Below are 20,744 nucleotides of genomic sequence, written 5' to 3'. Positions count from 1 at the left end.
GAAAAAAAAAGAATATTTCCAGTCAGCGATGTCATTATAAATACACGAGAGATGTAGACAGAAGCTAATTATTTACCTCATGATCATGAGTGGCCTGTCGGGCTGCATCTAAAAGGCGGAAAGAATAAAGAAAACATTAAGTAAGAAAAAAGAAAGTAATATCAAAACACAAGTGTATAATGGTGCCAAACTAAACCTGCTGTGCATGTAGACCTCACTATGTGCAGTATTTTTTTTCAGTCACAGCTTCATTAATGGGTGGTTTGTGTACCCCCCCTCCCCCGAGGAGTACACAATGAGTCCCTGGAGGACTGGACCCCAGAAACGGGGTGGGAGGGCAGGCAGGAAACACACACCAAAGGCCGTTCACACAACCTTAGGATCTAGCAGGCTAGCTGCCCAATGTGGAAAAGATGCCACGGCTAAGGAATCGAAGACTGGCGTGGGTGGTGCTCCTTGGGCAGTGTCTGCCGTGGAAGGGGAACTTGAAGGAACACTTGTGCCGGTGTAATGAACCATTTTAATGCAATAAAACACCCACACATCTGGGGATTTTTGTCTGTCTTGCTCACCGTTGCATCCAGGGTGCCTAGGGGAGAGCCTGACATTTCATGGAAGGTTTCTGGCCACACGAATGACTGAATGGAGATCACTTGGTGGGGGTGGATGGCCAATGGAAGGCTCGGCAGGAGAGCAAGGCAGTCATACTTTAGCTCATGTTAGAGGCGGAGAAATGCTTCAGCAAGAATTAGGGAGGAGGGGAGCAGTCTTGGCGTCAAGTCTGGTTATTTATTATTTATTTTTGTCGGTGGTGGGGCCTGAACTCTGGGCCTGGGTACTGTCCCTCAGCTCTTCAGTTCAAGCTTTTCTGCTTATGTGGTGCTGAGGAATCGAACCCAGGGTCTCATGCATGCGCTGCAAGCACTCTACCACTGAGCCACCTTCCCAGTCCCCATCAAGCCAGGTTTTTGATCCTGGAAGTGGAAAATGAATCAGAAATTCTAAAATGGGAGCAATGTCTTTACTAAGACTCAAGATGATGCTTGTAATTAAGTATGCCATGGTGGCACGCTTTCTACTTGTCACTTCAACAGCTGGCTTTGCGGCGCCCCGCCATGCAGACCACACTGTGGTGGCTTTGGGCTCTGATACCTTGCCTGTGAGATTTGCCTTTCTGACGGTCCTGGGTTTTTCTACTGAAGACCTTGTAGGCTTCAGTCTTCTGGTACTGTTCCAGCTCCTTCATGTACCGCTCCTTGTCTCTGTCTGCTTCGTCAAGGTAGCGCTAGGACACAAACAGGGGATTATTTTCAAGATGCTAAGATCTTACTTAGGTAAGATATCTGTTGCCTATTTGAATTAGAACATGAGGAAAAATGCTTTAGGAGAGAACCAGAAAAAAAAAAATCAACCATCAGATGGCTAGAATAAGATCTCTCAATTATAGAATGAGTGATTCTCACTTTCTAGATTATTGATTGCCTTTCTGAGTTCAGTAGAGACCAGCTCTATTGAGATCATGCTCATAAAAAATTCACAAAAATGATTTATACTTGTTCCTCTAAGTGTGTCCGCAGACCTGCACATGGCCACTGGTCCCCGGGAGATGTGCACAACGCGTTGGCACATTGAGCCTTCCCAGGAGGAGGAAAGGAATAGTACTTTGTTTTTGATCCACACTGCATTTTGCGGGGATGATGTCATACATCAGTGGGCCTTTTAGGAGTCAGGAGAGTTGGAGTGCTAATGCTGGGGAGACACAAAGAGCATAAAAAGATGACCTCATACGCAGGCTTCCAAATGGACGGCTCGAGAGAGCCTGTGTCTACATGCTCTGCTTGTGCCGTAAATTATTTAAACCAGGTCCACTGATCTGCCAGAATGATTTTATTTTGTGCTTTTTCCATTTCATTCATCAAATTAGGTATAAAAAAAATACAGAGATTGCTTTTTGGTTCTGGGGCTTGAACTCAGGGCCTGGGTCCCTGAGCTTCTTTTGCTCACGACTAGTGCTCTACCACTTGAGCCACAGCACCACTTCTGGCTTTTTCTGTGTAGGTGGTACTGAGGAACCGAACCCAGGGTTTCATGCATGCTAGGCAAGCACTCTACCACTGAGCCACATTAGCAGCCCACAGACTACTTATTAATTATAAGGGAGAATTAAAAAAATTTAGCAGGTAAATAACATTAACGTTACTAATGAGGAATAAAAGGATACCAATACTCAGAGAAAGATACCACCTACACAGTATTCTGACAACGAATGCATAATCCACCCTAACCACAAATACCAAATGAGGCGTGTTCTGTGAAAAATAACAACACAAGCAACAACAAAAAGCAGGGGGCCAGAGTGGGGTGAGACTGTACTCTTAACAATCAAAGTAATAAAAGACAGAGCAATGCTACAGAAGTACCTCAGCCCCCCCAAAATGAAAGAGATTTGACTAAGATAAAGGCTGACTTTAGACTTGAATCTGTGCTGTAGGGCAGGCTCTTATAAAGGAATGTTTTCTCGCTATGTGGGTGATAGATTACAACACTGTGTTAATGTGAAATTATGAACTAGATTAACTATACTAAAGTTAATAGGAGAATATCTCCACTCAAGAGAGACACACTATAAGCGGCCCAGATGTATGTAATGTTATAAATTCATTCTTCAAGAACCACTGGAGTCACAAGGATAGACATGGAAATAAAGAATTGTCTCAGCAAGGCAAAATTTACTTCTGTACAAGAGAGGGCCCTCAGCCAAAAATCTAGCCAGCAAGCACACAGCAGGCAGGCTTCTCAGATAGTTTATCCCTAACACAGCAGGCCAGGCCCTTCCGCTCCAATTGGCTGAGATCAGATTCACAGTCTGCCGGTGAAGGGCTAGTTTATAAAGGTGTATTTACATAAGGTGACTTTGAAATTAGATTAACAGTACACAAGTAATCTCAAAATATACCTGCACCCTCAGCTATTTCTTGAATAATCAGGTTTGTCTTCTGAGGTGTGTCTTAATTCCATTTTGAACAAACAAACAAAAAAATCAGTTTAAAACGAAACCTTACATTTCAAAAATCCTTCCTTATCCCAAAGCAGTTCTCTTTTCCTTAACAAGAGCCAAGCCAAACAGGAACTTTAATGGAGCATGCTTTGATAGAAAAGAGTTTTTTCACAGTAACTTGTAATCAAATAGCTTAAAAATCATCCTGTGTGTGTAAGAGATGGGAAGATATCAAGGTTATCTGTGTGCATATGCAAGTATGAGTGCACATTCAAATACAGAGAAATGAGACACAATGTCAGCCATATTTGAAGCTGCCAAAAAAAAGAAAAATGGGACAGGGTACCAGTAACTCATGCCTGTAATCCTAGCTACTCAGGAGGCTGAGCTCTGAGGACTGTGCTTCAAAGCCAGCCAGGGCAGCAAAGTCCTTGAGACTCTCTGGGCAAGCATGATCTCTGAAATGAAGAAAAGTAAGAAAGAAAACAATAGTTTTGTGAATCCCAAACAATGGTGACTGTGATCAGATAGAATGAGTCGAGTTACATCTTTTTTTTTTTTTTTTTTTAATGTTTGCTCTGGTTTGTTGTATACCCTAAGGTAGGATCTATTTTGGAGAAGGTTCTATGGGCTGCTGAAAAGAATGTGAATTGTGTGGTTACTGGGTGAAATACTCTATAGATGTCTGTTAAATCCATTTGGATTATAGTGTCATTTGATTCAGAGGTTTCTTTGCTGGTCTTTTGTTTGGCCGACCTGCCCTTTGGTAACAGTGGGTGTTGAAGTGTCCTGCGATTATTGTGTTGGGGTCTAATCAGTTTTTGTAAGTCTAAGAGTGGCTCAATGACGACTATGCCATGTGCTCTCTTTCTCTGCCATTCTTTCTTTCCTACTAAGCTTTCCTATCATCTTTACAAAACACCACCACCTCCACCTAAAACAAGAAAACAAAACAATGATATGAACTACTTTCTGTGAGCCGGCTAAGTACCAACTCACAGCTACCAATGGCAACTCAACCTCATCTCCTTGAAAAATCTCTGAACTCAATTCCCAAGAGAGTATTGCTCCCCCTACCCCCAATCTTGCTTCAGTCTCTCTGGAATCTATTTTCGAGTGTCAGGCAGTCAAAGACATAAAAGAAATATACATCTCCCAGATGCTGGGAAAGGGGCTTAAAAAAAAAAACAAAAACAACCCCAAACCAATCCCACAGCAGTTATCATTCCCCTGCTTTCCTGGCACTACATCTCGCGTCCCTAATCTCCTCCAATCTCTCTAACTAATGCGTTCATTTCAGTTTGGCAATAGCAATGGCTTCTGCTTTGTAGTAGTTCTGCTTTGCTTTTTGCAGTAGGTTCAATGTGCCAGAACTCTGACATTAAACATTTTAGGAAAGCAGTAAAATCTTTTCACATGTGAATTAGAGAATTTTATCAAATGATTTTCCCCCTTCATTTTTATTCATGACTTTTCATTTAACACAGTGGAATAAATTACCTTGATAGATTTCTTTAATTTCTTAATATTGACCCACTTTTCAAAGTAATTTTCTGTGAACTCTGAGTGTACACATTAAAATGGATTTGCTTTGACTGAGGGGGTCTGTAAGTCCCTCCTACTCACAGCAACACCCACCATAGTTTACATCTCACTGAGCTAGAGCCAAGTCCTGGAAGGCCCCCTCTGGTCTCCTGGCCACCATGACAAAACTGAAGCATCCACTGTCCATCCTCTCTGCCTTTCCAAAATAAATTATTTTTTTGTGTCTGTCCTGGGGTTTGAACTCAGGGCTTGGGCACTATCCCTGAGCTTTTGTGCTCAAGGCTGGCATTCTTAACACTTGAGCTCCATTTCTGGCTTTTTGGTAGTTCATTTGAGATAAAGAGTCTCCAGAGCCAGACGCCAGTGGCTCACACCTGTAATCCTAGATACTCAGGAGGCTGAGATCTGAGGATCGCAGTTCAAAGCCAGCCTGGGCACGAAAGTCCGTGAGACTCTTATCTCCAATAAACCACTAGAAAACCAGAAGTGGTGCTGTGGCTCAAGTGGTAGAGTGCTCGCCTTGAGCTGAAGAATGGGTGCAAGGGCAGTGCCCAAGCCCAGAGTTCAAGCCCCACGACCAACCAAAAAAAAAAAAAAAAGGTCTCAAGGACTTTCTTGCCCAGACTGGTTTTGAACCTTGATCCTTGGATCCCAGCCTCCTGAGTAACTAGGACTATAGGTGAACCACTGGTGCCTGGTAAGAAATTATTTTTGAGACATAACTAAGAGTGAGCACAGGACCCTGAGTGGGAACAATACCTGCTTCTCTTCAGGAGGCAGTTTGCTCCACTCATTGCCCAACATCCTGGTGATTTCTGGAAATGGGACCTCGGGTCTTTTCGCACGAAGCTGCTCTCGACGCTCATTCATGAAACGAACGTAGCCCGTAAGTGGGGACTTGGGTGCATTGCTGTCTCGAAGAGGTTTCTTCCTCTTTCTCCCTTTGGACCAACCTCCACGTTTACTTCTTTGCTAGAAAACAAAGCCAAGGGGAAAAAAAAAGTCACACAACTCCCTTCCCCCCAATGACCCAACAACAGCAATAAACAGCACCAGCAAAGCAGAAGAGGCGGGTGCCATGGCTCACACCTGTAATCCTAGCTACTCAGGAGGCTGAGATCTGAGGATCATGGTTCAAAGCTGGTCTACACAAAAAAGTCTTCACAAGACTCTTATCTCCAATTAATCACTCAAGAACTGGAAGTGGCACCGTGCCTCAAGTGGTAGAGCGTTAGCTTTGGGACAGTGCCCAGGCCTTGAGTTCAAGCCCCACAACTGACCAAAAAAAAAAGGCAGGGTAAGAGCTGGCCTGTAAGGCCCTCAGTGTTCAGAGTCCAGATCTGTCCAGGTGAGTGACAAGCATTCCAGTGGGGCTCACCTGCAGACTCTATGGGGCATCACACTAGACATTAGAACCCTGGTAATAAAGGGCTATTCTGGTGCTAATACTGGAAGAGGACAAGGGGTACCTAGATCATGAAAATTTGGCCTTCACACTTAAGGGGCTGTGGATCCTGACAGAGAAATACTTTATACACAGCACTGTGCCAGAGAGGCAGGCGTTGGCACAGTAGATGAGAATAAGATGTCACAGGCACTGGGCAAAAGAAGAGACAGGCTGTAGCACAGGGATTAAAAATAATTCATGACGGTGTTTCTCGCTGATTCTACTCAAAGACCAGTTTATTTCCCATGGCAAAAAGCACACCAGGTTTTAAATTATTATTTAGGTCTCGGAAAAATTTCAGTGAGGATAATGTATCCAATATGAAGACTAAATTCTTTGGCTGGATGATTTGGTTCCCTAAGATGTATATTTCATAAAGCCAGAGATCTTTATATATTGAATTATTAGTTAAATCAAAGATTAAATCAACTTTAAAAGTGCTAGAGAGCTAAAAAAGGATCGCCATATTACTGATGTTTCTACCATGTCCTTTTTTCTTGGCCTTTCAAGGAGCCCTAAGGTAATAATATTTTTTGCTTTATAATTTAATGAAAGCCTAATAGTTAATAATGTTCTATGGATCTACAAATTATTTCAGAGAAGATAAACAAAAAGGGATTAAAACATGGAAGAATTAATTCTAGGACTACAGTCCTCTGTATATGTACATGAAGTGGCTTGATGACTTCCCACTTAGGAAGGGCTGTATTTGTTATTAGTTTTAAGGTACCTATAGTACATTAAAGTTACTAAGGTAACCAGATGCTGGTGACTCATGCCTGTAATCCCAGCTGCTCGGGAGGCTGAGTTCTGAGGATTGTGGTTCAAAGCCAGCCCAGGCAGGAAAGTTTGTGAGACTCTTTTTTTTTTTTTTTTGGGTGTCCGGTCGTGGGGCCTGAACTCTGGGCCTGGGCGCTGTCCCTCAGCTCTTCAGCTCAAGGCTAGCACTCTACCACTTGAGCCACAGCGCCACTTCTGGCTTTTTTCTTTTTGTTTATGTGGTGCTGAGGAGTCGAACCCAGGGCCTCAGGCATGCAAGGCAAGCGCTCTACCACTGAGCCACCTTCCCAGCCCAAGTTTGTGAGACTCTTAACTCCAATAAACTACCAAAAAAGGCCAGAAATGGAACTGTGGCTCAAGTGATAGAATGCCAGCCTTGAACAAAAAGAATTCAAGGATAGAGCCTAGGTCCTGAGTTCAAAACAGACAAACAAGCAAAGATCCTAGGCAAAACAAGAACTATTTTTACAGAACCCTATGTGGCTAAGATGTCCAATACTGAATACCTCCTCTGCAGTGGCTTTTCTAGAAGCTTTGGAGCAGTGCTGGAGGGGACCTCCACTTACCTCATCTTCTTGTCTCTGCTCGCTGCCTTCTGCAGCGTTTGAAGACTCACTCGGAAGCAGCTGGCTCTGGGAGAGATCCTCTACAAATTCTGGATTGTTGCCGGACGACGTGGCTCCACTGCCATAGGGCACTTCGGGGTGCGCTAGCCTGAGCAGTGGGCAGATGGGCAAAAGTTCAGTGAGAACAGCACAGGAAACCTCTATCATTTACCAGATACAAGATAAATTCCTCTGCCAGCCAAAGCACGTGCCAGAGCTTGAATGAATTCATTCCACCACAGCAGTCTGTGTAAATGTAGCGTGTTTTCATGTAGTTAATAGTGTTTGCAAAAATAGTTCCAGACTTCTCCATGCAGACTTCCTGTTTAACTATGGGGATGCAACCGAGTCTGACGTTTGTGTTTGTGTGTGTGTGCTTGTGCATGTGAGAGCGCCAGTCTTGGGGCTTGAACTCATGGCCTGGGTGCTGTCCCTGAGCTTTTCTGCTTAAGGCTAGCTAGTACTTTACCACTTGAGCCACAGCTCCCCCAGAAGTAAGAGTCTCATGGGCTCTTCTGCCTGGGTTGGCTTCAAACCATGGTCCTCAGGTCTCGGTCTCCTGAGTAGCCAGGATGACAGGCCTCAGCCACTGAGCTTGGCTAGAGCCTGGCTTTTTATATGCTGCTACCTTTCACATTGTCTCCAACACGAAGGGCAAACAGTATCAATGGACAGTAAGATGAACAGCAATGAGAGCTCTAGAGGAGGCTTGCCCCTATTGCCAAAGAGTTCTTAAAGGGTGTAAGAAATCGTTTTCAGCCAGGTGCTAATGTCTCAAGCCTATAATCCTAGTTACTCAGGAGGCTGCGGTCTGAGGATCATAGCTCTGGGTTCAAAGCTAGTCTAGGCAGACAAATCTGCGAGGCTCTTATCTCCAATTCACCAGCAAAACCTAGTAAGTAGGGGCATGGCTCAAGCAGTAGAATGTCAGCCACCACTGAAAAAGCTGAGTGAGAGCAGGAGGCTCTGAGTTAAATCCTGAGGTGGGGTGGAGGCTCCTGCTCTGAGTTCAAGCTGGGGTGGGGGACCCTTACATTCATAACACAGGCTAGTTCTTCAATACAGTGTCAAGCAGTAACCAGGATCGGCTAAGAAAAACATCAAGTTCAATAAGTTCCAGTCTGATTCTTTCTTTGAGGTGCTTGGGATCAAACCCAGAGCCTCATGGATCCTAGGGAGGGGGGCTCTGCCCTGTACTCCCACCTCAGCCCTGGAATGAATGCTCACAAATCAGGTGGATCCAGGTTGCACCCTCCATAGGTTTATAAGCAATGGCAGAAGGAAATGTAGAGATTTGTCAGAGGTGCCATGGAAGCATGGTGGAAGGAGAGGATGCTGAGGGAGACTTCACCAAGGAGATCTTCCAGGCAGGGAAAACAGGGTCTTACAGCCAGAAAGGAGACAGATCTGAGGCTAGCAACAGGCTAAGAGATAAACACAGGCAGGATGGAGAGCAGAGGGGAGAAAGCTGTGATACATTTGGCTGGAATGGAGAGAAACTTAGTGGCTAATTGAATACAGACAGTGAGGTGAAAGTAGGACTCAAAAAACTAATTCCAAAGCCAGGCACCAGAGGCTCATGCCTGTCTTCCTAGCTACTCAGTGGGTTGAGATCTGAGGATCATGGTTTTAAGCCAGCCCAAGCAGGACATTATCTCCAATTAACCAACAAAGAGTTGTTAGTGGAGCTGTGGCTCAATTAAGGGTGCTTGCTTTGAGCAAAAGAAGCTCAGGGACAGTGCCCAGGCCCTATGTTCAAGCCCCAGGACCTGTGTGCGCGCGCGCACACACACACACACACAAATTCTGAGGCTTCAAAGTGGTGATTATATACTGAATATTAGCCACAGATAAAACAGTGTGTGCGCGTGGGGTGGTGGTGGTTGTGGTGGTGGTGGATGAGAAGATTATCTGTTAGAAATGCCTGTCGATAATTAAGTGGAGACGCCCTAGAGACATCTGGAAACACTCTGAAAGGCAGAGGGGGAGAGAGAGATAGATGAGAGACAGATGAGACCTGAGAGACATCAGTGCCTCCAGAAAGAAAGGCAGATAAGAAAGTCAGGACAGAAAATGGCTGAGAGGGTAGGTATTACTTTAGGAACAAGTGTTAGAAAATCCAGGATAGGAGACTGAAGAGGGGTTAAGTCGCAGGGGACAGGGCAGGGTTAAGAAGGTGGCACCAACCAGGTTACTGCCAATCATGTCATATACAATGGGCCAAAAAGAGGCCAGGGAAGTTGAAGACCAGAGGCCATTGGCAACTGTAGGGAGTATGGCTAGAATGGAATGATGGAAAAAAATCCCAGATTACAGTGGCCAGGAAAAAAAAAAAAAAAGGAACAAAAGAAGATGCAGACTGTACTAAAATGGCAAGAAATTCTATTTTTCTCGCTGGGCGCTGGTGGCTCACGCCTGTAATCCTAGCTACTAATGAGGCTGAGATCTGAAGATCGCGGTTCAAAGCCAGCCCGGGCAGAAGAGACCGTGAGACTCCAATAAACCACCAGAAAACCGGAAGTGGCGCTGTAGCTCAAGTGGTAGAGCGCTTGCCTTGAGCTGAAGAGCTGAGGGACAGCGCCCAGGCCCAGAGTTCAAGCCCCAAGACTGATAAAAAAAAAAAAAAAAGAAATTCTATTTTTCTGGCCCTTTCTAGGAAACACCCGAAATGATTTTAAGCAGGCAGTTTCTAAATTTTCAGAGCTCTTAAAAAAATAAAGGGGGGTGGCCAGGTGCTGGTGGCTCACACCTGTAATCCTAGCTACTCCGGAGGCTGAGATTTGAGGATCGTGTTTCAAAGCCAGCCCAGGCAGGAAAGTCAAAGAGATTCTTATCTCCAATTAACCTCCAGAAGACAGGAAGTGGTGCTGTGGCTCAAGTGGTAAAGTGCTAGCCTTGAGCTGAAGAGCTGAGGGACAGCGCCCAGGCTCAGAGTTCAAGCCCCACAACCAACCAAAAAAAGAGGGTCTGGAGACATGGCTCAGTTGGTAGAACACCAGCTAATGAGTGAAAGTGTCAGGTACCAAGTTTGAGTGCCAGTCTTGGACCTTTAAAAAAAAAGTATGTACAAGAAGCGGTGAACCGATGCCAACCACTGGCTTAGAAATGAAGCATCCCAGAGCTCCCATACGATCTGGGGGACAACGACTTCCAAAAGGAATCAGCCACATTGGACGTCTTGGAAACTCTTTTTTTTCCTCTATTGTTTTCACTCTGTTGTGCTGTACCATCCATTTTCGTTTGTTTTGGGGGCTTTGAACTCAGAACCTGAATGGTGTCCCCATGCTTTTGTGCAAAAGGCTCTACAACTTAAGCCAAGGTTCCACTTCCAGCTTTTTTGGTGTTTGGAGAGTCTCACAAATTTTCCTGCTCAGGCTGGCTTTGAACTATAATCCTTACATCTCAGCCTTCTAAGTTGAGTAGCTGGGATTACAGGCATAAGCGACTAGCATCTATACCACTGTTGCCATTCATTTTTAAGTTGCCAACTTTTGTACATTCTTCTTCCAGTCAAATAAGAGAACTAGGACTGGGAAACAGTATCAGTCCTCTGAGTCCTGACAGAAGCCGGTAGGGAGGGTGTGGGCATGGGCATCTGGTGGCTTTGTTACCACATCCTAGTTCAAGCCACCAACTCTTCCATCGACTCTGTCTTACTGGGCATTTTTGTCATTTCCCCCTCCCCCAATCACGTCACCACTTTGACCTCCAGGACTGCTTTCAGCAGCACGGGGTGATGTTATTATTCTTATTTTAAAGCCAAATGGAACAAAACTTGGCCTCCATCCCACTTTCAGTTAAATTCCTCATTTTCCCCCCTTTTACTCTCCAGTTTCAAGAAAGAACTGTTTAGGCTGACTGATTTCAATCAGTCTCCTCTCATTATCTCTTAAACCAATTCCAAAGGAAATGCAAACTTGGAACTCTGTGTAGGCCATGGACGACCTTCATGCTAGATCCAATGTCATCTCTCAGCCGCTACCTCATCCAATCTAGCCTGATCACCTGGTTTGCTCTCTTCCTCTCTGACAGACTAATTTCTACTAAAGTTCCAGGCCCCCACATGCTCTGGTCTTTCTGTTTCCTCTTCAGCTACTTCCTTTTGTCTTGACTGACTCCTCTTCTGCCGGATTTCTAAATGCTAGAATTTCCTAGAGCTCAGGTGTTTTTTGTTTTTTTTTTTTTTGGTTGGTTGTGAGGTTTGAACTCTAGGGCTGGGTGCTGTCTCTGAGCTCTTCAGCTCAAGGCAAGTGCTCTACCACTTGAGCCACAGAGCCATTTCCAGTTTTCTGGTGGTTAACCGCAGATCTCACAGACTTTCTTGCCCAGGCTGGGCTTTGAACTGTGATCCTCAGATCTCAACCTCCTGAATAGCTAGGATTACAGGCATGAGCCATTGGCTCAGGTGTTTCTTATAGCTTTACACATTAGCCATGTGCTAGTGATCCCATGTTTCTTGTTCCTAAACTACCCCACTCCAGAACCTTGTATTATCAAGCTGTGTGTTTCACATCCCTACTTAGATTTTACTAAGTACCTAAATTTTAAATTTCCCAAACCGAGGCAGGTGCCAGTGGCTCACACCTGTAATCCTAGCTACTCAGGAGGCTGAGATCTGAGAATTGAGGTTCAAAGTCTGTGAGACTCTTATCTCCAATTAACCACCAGAAAAGCAGAAGAGGCACTGTGGCTCACATGGTAGAGCGCTCGCCTTGAGCTGAAGAGCTGAGGGACAGCGCTCAGGCCCAGAGTTCAAGCCCCACGACCGACAAAAAAAAAAAAAAAAAGAATAATTTAAAAAAATTCTCAAGCCAAGTCCCTCCCCTTCCTTCCCCTAGCTGTTCACAGTTTCTCCCTTCCCAGCTGACTCGACTCTCCCACTGCGTGGGCAGAAGCTGTGGGCAGAAGCCTTTGCTCTTTTTGTCTCCTCACTTCTCACACTACTCATCTGGTCTTCCAGGCAAATCACAAAATATCTGGAATTCTACATTGGAGGTGTGTGTCCTTACTCTCCCACCAAAGCTATTCTCACTGATGTCAGGAAAGATGTTTATAGGGTGATCACCGCTCATCTGAACTACTTTACGAACTTCCTGACTGGTCTCCTTGCTCCAGACCATGCTGTCTTTCCTTTATTGGAAACATGATATCCAGACGAGTCCTATACCACCGCAGTATATTGATCTGAAGGAATGTTAGTCAGGACATCCTAGAGATACCAGCACACCCATATCCATTGTAGCTATTCATGACGGCAATGTTATGGCAACAGCCCAGATGCCCTACAACTGATGAATGGATTGATAAATTGTAGTAACATATTCACAGTGAAGTATTATTCAGCCAAAAAGAAGAAAAGTATGTCATTTGCAGTAGGGAAATGGAAGGATCTGGAAACCATTATAGTAAGCAAAGGAAGCCAGGGTCAGAGGGACAAAGGTCATAGTTTGTCTATAATGGTTAGTGGACCTAAAATACAAACACTTAAGCATGGCAAAAGCTTTGTTTGAGCTACCATAGTAAAATCCTTTTGAACACTTAACATGCAACTTTCATGAAACAACTATTAAGAGACTGAAATATATCTGATGCTAGGGGGAAGGGAGGCGGGAGAAAAGAGAAGATGGTCAGAATACTTCACGTACACCGGTGACGATGAAGCAGCGAAGCTTGCTGGGACTGATCTGGGAGGGAGAAGGGGAGGAGGAAGGATAGAGGGGTGGCTCTGATCAAGATGGGCATGTTAAATTAACCCCCAGGCACAAATGACTGGCACTAATAAAAACTCATGGACCAATCTTAAAAGTAAAAAAAAATGTTTTGCCAACTTAACTCAGAATAAAAGTTACAGTGCTTAGAGCCAGGACTCCAAGCCCTGACTGATATAAACTCCCAGTGAATTAAAGCCGGGGCTTTATGTCGACAGCTCTGGCATTATTTGGGAGCTTGTTAGAAATGCAGGATCGCTGGCTGGCCCTGATTCAGACTTCCTAAATCGCAGCCTGCATTTCAATGATACGTCGAGGCAATCCACGAGCACCTAAGGAGGCACCCACGTGGGCCCTCTGCTGCCCTTCTGCTGGTCACGATGCAGTCCTGGCTGTTCCACGAGGTGGGGGCGTCCTACCACAGCCACAGCTTCCTCTGCGTAGGAACACTTCCCCAGACAACAGCACGCCAGCTACACGGCTTCCATGGGGAGGTCATTAGTCTAGTCACTGTCTCATTTAATGCTTTCTGGGCAGCTCTAGAAGTGCACCCCAACACTCCTGGTTCATCTTCAAACTCTTCTTTGTTAATACAGTCATTACCAAGGTAGCAGCATGCGTTTGACTTGGGTATTCTGTTTACAGTATCTGACTCCACCAATGGAATTGGGGCTCTTTAAAAGGAGTAAGACTGTTGTTGTCTGTTTTGATCATTGCTTTAGATGGAATGCCTAGAACATCAGCACAGAGATACTTGGAAAATTTTGATTTAATGAACCAGATTTAGGAACTAGGCAGCCTTTGGAACAATTTTATGAGCAGTGAGGTCAAATGGCAGATATTAATGAGGTAAGAAATGAACGTGAGGGAAGGAAACAGAATTACAGAGTAGAAGCTATTTTTTAAAGTGCTCCAAAGAATATTAAAATAATTCATCTTCAGGATTAGCTAGCTCCTTAATGTATTTGTGATTATATTTCCTCTTTGGTGAGTAACTTCTTAATACCTGGAAAAGATAAAGAATTCAAGCAGAACCGAGATTTTCAAGGTAAGACATGAGCTAGTGCTAGTCTCTTCCTCCTTACCTATTCCGACAAAAGGAGATGGGGTGGGGGTGGGGCAAGCAGAGGAAATGGGGGCCAGCTAACGTTCCCCATCATCTTGAATTAAGAACCATATTAAAAACCCTGCCCTTCGAAAAAAACATGATTTCAAACAGCTCTGCGAGTTGATGAGCAAATTCATTTGTGTTTTAGAGCGATCACTGTGGCAAGCTGTTGCTTAGTGCTAGGCCCGTATAGCTGCAGGCTCAGAGCGCTACAGAGAGCAGAGAGCAGATTACAACTCTGAAAAACACGATAAATGTGCCTTCTACTCATTTTTTGTGTTTTTGTTTTTGGTGCCAGTAGGGGGCTTGAAGTCAAGGCTGGCACTCTACCACTTGAGCCACACAGCTCCATTTCTGTCTTTTAGCTGGTTCACTGGAGAGTCTCACAGAGTGTCCTGCCTGGGCTGGCTTCAAACCTCGCTCTCAGCCTCCCGAGTAGCTGGGATTACAGGTGGGAGCCCCAAATGCAGAAAGAAGCTTTGTTTTGACTCCTGTGTAGAAGTCCAATGTCCCGGAGCAGCTGCTTACCCAGTCGTAGCCAGATCGTGACTTTCCTTGGAGCCATCTTCATCTGCAAATAAGGGTGGCAGAGCGGAGCTAGACATCAAGCCTTCCATCTCCCTGAAAGGAAGAGCATTAAAAAAAAATAATTAATGGCTTAATTACTTCCAGTCCACGTTCCACTACTTTCAAAGCCAGCCTTCCTTAACTTATCGCATCAGCAGCAGTACAGAAACTGACCTAAATATTTATTTTCCTGACTTGGGACACATCCATTTAAGCTCCATGGTAAATGGGCTTTGAACTCAGGTCTTAGCCAGTGACCACACTAAGAACATGTTGGATTTTAACAAATGGGACATGGTTTGGGAAATTCCTCTTAATTCATCATCAAAAGCCTTGTTCATTTCCTGTAGAAACTGTTAGTTAAGCGGGGAAGCCCCAGAGGCATTGCCACCCTGCCCCACTGCCTTCCAGCAAGGTATTTAACATCCTCAAGTTGCAATTTGCCCATCTGAACCTAGAGAGTTGCTAAGAGGGATTAAAGGAAAAGTAATTCATGAACAGAAAAAAACAAAGGCCAGGGCCAGCCAGGGCTCTGAGCATATTCTATAAAGGAGAGTATTGTCATTACAGCATTCATTACCCATTCCCCATCCCACAGGAGTCAGGCTTACATTAAATGATGACAAACTGAGCCCTCCAGGAGGAAATAACACACAGGAAGAGGAGGGTGGAAGGCACACTGATGTGGTTCTGAGTCAAAGAAACCACACTTCCAGGTCAGAAATATATGGTCAGCAGCAGCAGCAGAAATAGCATGCACCTGGCTACAGGAAAACAGCTCAGCTTCATTGGAGAAAACAAATAAATCACCACCACCCAAGCTTATCATACCGGAAGGATAAAAGGACAAGAGAGAGAGTTAATTTCGTTTAGCATATCACTACAAGAATTTGTTTTCTTCCCTTTTCAAGCCTTACCACCAAGGGCTTCACCCCATAGAGCTAAAAGCAGCAGCCTCCCATTCATCAGGAAAGCGACAGTCACCAAAACACTCCACAGTGACCCTAAACGCCAGCCACTTAAGTGGAACTGCAAATCACTCAAGACAAAGAGCCTCCATCAAGGGCATCTGGGAACTGAAGGCAGTCCCAGCACGGATCCTTCTCAGTCTTCTCCGGTGCAGCCAAGAAGCCCCAGGGAGGTGGGGAAGAGAAGCAGAGGCCACAGAAGCGCCACAGCGAGCCACGGCTCACCCCGCTCAGGGGGAGGAAGCAGGAAGAATCGCAGGAGACGCCCACGCTGCATTTTCTCTGCTCAGTGGCGTGATTCATTTCTCAAACATGAATCCTGATGTCTTATTTCTTGTTCTCGTGTTCACTTCTAAGTTTCAAACGCAGCAGATCAAGAACCTTCCACAGCTGGGCGAGGGCGGGCATCTCTGTGCAGCTCCCCCGCATCGAGTAGAGCCGGGAAGGCAGAGAGCAACTTCCCACTCAGCTCCAGAGTCCCGCATGCATTCCTTGTACACAGGACCATGTTCAGTGTTGACAAATGGAATGGGAGCTAGCCAATACTACAGAATGCCATTCTCCATGTTTTCTAGAATGAGCCAGACTCAACTGTACCTGAATTTTAACTGACATGATACAAGACGCTGCCTTTCAGGGCTGTTAACATTACCCAACTTTAGTGCTAATATTCACTTTACCAAAAGCAAGTTTTAATGAGACACCAGACAGCCTGATCAAGGAGCAAACATTTTAAATTCACAGGCACCTACCCTAAACTGACCGAGGACCCTTGGACTAGTTTCTGGACTCCCTGGAAGTTGCTTGGCCTCTCAAGAAGCTTAAGATGCAGATTGTGGCGTTCTTGGCATGGCTCCTAACACCTCAAAGGGAGATGTACTATCTGGTGGGGGATGAATGAGGTGTCATTTCATTCACGCTGTCAACAGGGACCTCTCAGAGCGACCCTCAGATATCTTTAGTCGTTTCTGAAATGTGGGAAGGCAGCTGGATAACACAGCCTTAACAACATATAAACAGACCATGTAAACAGAGGAAGTTGGGAGAACACACATTTCTTCCTCCCCCACCCCTCACCCCTTCTGCGCCCTTAAGTTTGTTTTACTCAACCCATATGGCTCCCAGGGTTCGGAAGAGTACTCAGGCTCCTAAGAAATGACTAAGAAAGTGGGTGGAAGGTGAAAGGGCCAAGACCAACAAAAGAAGGAAATGAAGAAAAATCCCAGTGAAAGCCAGAGGCCTCTAAGCTATGCAGTAAGTTGGAAAATAAAACAATTCCTAAGAATGTGGCTCGGATCCTGCCAGACTGCTTTCATCCGGCTTGCAAGGGGGTGATCCAAACTCTGTCATGACTACTAAACATCCAGTGTCTAAGGCCCTTCCAGCCCGGCATCTGTGCCTGATCAAGTCTTGCTGCAGAGGTCACACTCAACTCTGAAATCCCATGCATTCAAGAAATGCAATGCATGTTACTCTGGAAGGGAGAGTAGTGTGTGGCATGTCTCTGGGGGCGGGTCACCTGCAAAACCAGCCTCCCACTCAGACATTTCTCTGCAGAGGGGACTCACCCAAGTCCAGCAGCCTAAGACTTCAAAAACCGTATTACTAGCTGGGTGCTGGTGGCTCACTCCTGAAATCCTAGCTAGTCATGAGGCTGAGATCTGAAGGTCACAGTTCAAAGTCCTTGGGCAGGAAAGATAATGGGACAATCTCAAATTAGCTATCAAAAAAGCCAGACGTAGGGCTGGGAAGGTGGCTCAGTGGTAGAGTGCTTGCTTCGCAAGCATGAGGCCCCGAGTTTGATTCCTCAGCACCAAATAAGCAGAAAAAGCCAGAAGTGGCACTGTGGCTCAAGTGGTAGAGTGCTAGCCTTGAGCTGAAGAGCTGAGGGACAGCACCTAGGCCCAGAGTTCAGGCCCCAGGACCGCCAAAAAAACAAAAAAAAAACACACACACAAAAAAAACAAAAAAGCCAGAAGTGGAACTGTGGCTCAAATGGTAGAGTGTTAGCTTTGAGCAAAAAGCTCAGAGACAGTGTCTAGGCCCTGAATTCAAGCCCCAGGACACGGACACACAGACACACGGACACACACACACACACATTACTGTGGAGATTACACTTTGAACCAGAGCCTGGACCTTAGCTTTGGAGATTCCAAAATTCCCTGCTACGTTCTATTTCTTGCTGAAAAGAAAAAAAAAAAAGAATCAAACAAACAACCTGATGTGTAATATAAAGAACCAATTTAAGATATCTTAATAACACATAGAATTGTAATGAGAATTATATTAAGGATATTTATTGTCCAAGGGACACATTCTCTCTGTAATAATATCAGGAGCAAGTCATAATCAGAATGTGGGTTTGGTCATTTAGGGCTAGAAAACAGGAAATTAGCTTCCGTTTAAAAAATGTTCCTCTACTAAGATTGTTCTTGCAGCCTTTGCTAACGATGGGATGGTCACCTGTGAGACCACACTTGTTTCGTGTTGGCTCCTCTCAAAGTGCTCATCCTTACTTTCCATGTCAATTTGGCATCCTCAGATCATCTCAAGGAAATGCTCCAATTCCTTCCCTACCATTCCCTTACCCCATCATAAATCTCGGTTGGTAGGTGGTGGCATTCTGCCCTCATTCTTCTTAGTGCAACCCTGTGTACAAAACCCCTGGTTCCCTTGACCACCAGGTCACCTAGCTACATAAACCTCAAGTTCAAAAATCATTACACTGAAGCACTGGTGGTTCATACCTGTAATCCTCGCTATTCAGAAGGCTGAGATCTGGAGGATCATGATTTAAGGCGAGCCAGGGCAGAAAAGTCTGAGAAGTAACTAGCACATAAACCCAGGGTGGGAGTTATGGCTCAGGTGTGGTAGTGCCAGCTGAGCAACCACCAGGCCCCGAGTTCAAATCCTAGTACTGTGTCAACAGTAGCAGCAGCAACACAAATCTTTTAGCCATAGAAACTTTTATTTCCTGACCCTTGATTTTTTTTCTTTTTCTGTCCACTTAAAATCTGTGGCTATTAGCCGGGCGCTGGTGGCTCATGCCTGTAATCCTAGCTACTCAGGAGGCTGAGATCTGAGGATCCTGGTTCAAAGCCAGCCCGGGCAGGAGAGACCGTGAGACTCCTATCTCCAATAAACCACCAGAAAACCGGAAGTGGCGCTGTAGCTCAAGTGGTAGAGTGCTCACCTTGAGCTGAAGAGCTGAAGGACAGCGTCCAGGCCCAGAGTTCAAGCCCCACGACCGACAAAAAAAAAAAAAAAAAAAAAAAAAAAAAATCTGTGGCTATTTCAAATATTCTTTAACTAACTTTTTTTTTTTTTTTTTAAAGTTTGGTTAGGTGTGGGGCTTGAACTCAGGGCCTGAGATGCTGTCCCTGAGGACTCTACCACTTGAGCCACAGCACCACTTCCAGTTTTTGAGTGGTCAACTGGAGATAAGAGTCTCATGGGGACTTTTCAGTCTGGGCTGGCTTTGAACCACGATCCTTACATCTCAGCCCCCTGAGGAGCTAGGATGACAGGTGTGAGCCACAGTGCCCGGTGTCTAATGGATTTTTTTTTTGCAGAGGACACATTTTACTTTTGTCAAAACTCACAGAATGAAGCCACTATCAATTATGGTGATAACACATCACAGTGGTTTGTGGATTGTAACAAATGAGAGCAATAAATTCTGGCACAGGATGCTGGCAGGGTGGGAATCAGAGTATATAGAACTGTACTCTGGATGGGAAGGGTAAACAAAGGAGGAGGCTACAATGCTTGATAAGAAATGTACTCATTATCTTGCCCATGTAATTGTAACCCCTCTGTACAGTATTTTCACAATAAAAAAAAAAAAAAGAAAAAAAAAGAACTGTACTCTCCCTAAAACTGCTCTTGGAAATGTTTATCCATTAAAGAAAATACTGTATTAGATTATGGTTTAAAAATAATCATAATTGTATAATGTAACATGTAAAACTGTTATGAGCAGGCTGCTCCGAGGAGGCACAGAACTGAAGTACAAGGCTTGCGACGGTGGCGCCTACCAGCTGGAACACTTAGCTGGAACATTTGGGAGGCTGTGGGCATTAATCAATATGTTTTACAGCAGGATGGAGAACACTGGCTAATCCCGGTAGGCAGTTAACGCGGGCTCAGTTAAGTGAAATCCAGTTAAGAACTCCTTTACTGTAGGATTTTACATGGGAGATGAGAGGAAAAACGATGAGAAGAGGTAATCTGAGAGTAAGCACTTACATTTTGGGGGGGGAAGGGGAGGAAGGACTGAAGTAGAGGGAGTCAATTAGTGGAGGAGGCTCTTAAGTGATGCTTCAGGAGATAGGCAGAGACAGGTGTGGCTGTGCATGCCTGTAATTCCAGCACGTGGGAGGATCACTGAGTTCAAAGCTATATAGCGACTTTTTTTTTTTTTTTTTTTTGGTCTCAAACAACCAAAAAAAAAATGAAATGAAACAAGAAACAAAAAGGGATGGGTATAAAGAGGTATGTGTGACCCAGGGCTTGTCGAAGTGGGCAGGAAATTACAGTACTTGGCTGGAAACATGGCTCACGCAGCAGAGCACCTGCCTGGCAAGCTTGAAGCCCCAAGCTGAAACACAAGTACTGAAAATAAAAGATCTCACATGCTGCTGGTGGGCATGTAAACTAGCGCAACCACTATGGACATTAGTATAGAGGACCCTAAAAATCTAAACTAGATCTTCCTTAATAACCCTGACATGTACCAAAGGAGTCTAAACCAATATACAATAAAGGTACCCGCATGCCTGTGCTGACTGCATCTTCCTTCACAATAACCCAGCCGTGGGAGCAGGGGAGGCACCCAGCAACCGACGAAGGGATTAAGAAAATATGTACAAATATACACTGTACACACACACACATATACCATATATGCGGTATATATGATATATGCATATATAGACACATACCATAAACTCAGCTATAAACAACCATGAAAATATGTTGAAATAAGCTAAGTTCAAAAAGCCAAATACCATGTT

At 44.9% G+C, this 20,744-nt stretch overlaps 1 protein-coding gene across 9 annotated transcripts in view; it reads right to left on the bottom strand.

Moving 5' to 3' along the window:
- The window catches only part of Hmg20a (high mobility group 20A), a 73,688-nt gene that overhangs the window by 19,471 nt on the left and 33,473 nt on the right, over nt 1–20,744 (bottom strand). For 8 of the 9 annotated variants that reach the window (XM_070042837.1, XM_070042840.1, XM_070042836.1 and 5 more), the window contains 5 exons: nt 14,720–14,812; nt 7,337–7,484; nt 5,303–5,515; nt 1,153–1,285; nt 77–108 (listed from right to left, as the gene is read on the bottom strand). In XM_070042837.1, coding sequence (XP_069898938.1) covers nt 77–108; nt 1,153–1,285; nt 5,303–5,515; nt 7,337–7,484; nt 14,720–14,808 — 615 coding nt within the window. In that variant the 5' untranslated portion in view covers nt 14,809–14,812. Of the gene's footprint in view, nt 1–76; nt 109–1,152; nt 1,286–5,302; nt 5,516–7,336; nt 7,485–14,719; nt 14,813–15,675; nt 15,760–20,744 lie in introns of those variants that run through there. The other variant, XM_070042838.1, reaches the window with a different exon arrangement.

Source organism: Dipodomys merriami, unplaced genomic scaffold (assembly GCF_024711535.1).
Source record: "Dipodomys merriami isolate MVZ:Mamm:240054 unplaced genomic scaffold, mDipMer1.0.p SCAF_33, whole genome shotgun sequence".
Taxonomy (NCBI): Eukaryota; Metazoa; Chordata; class Mammalia; order Rodentia; family Heteromyidae; genus Dipodomys; species Dipodomys merriami.
Note: the sequence above shows the minus strand (reverse complement) of the source record. Positions and strands in the feature narration are given on the sequence as shown.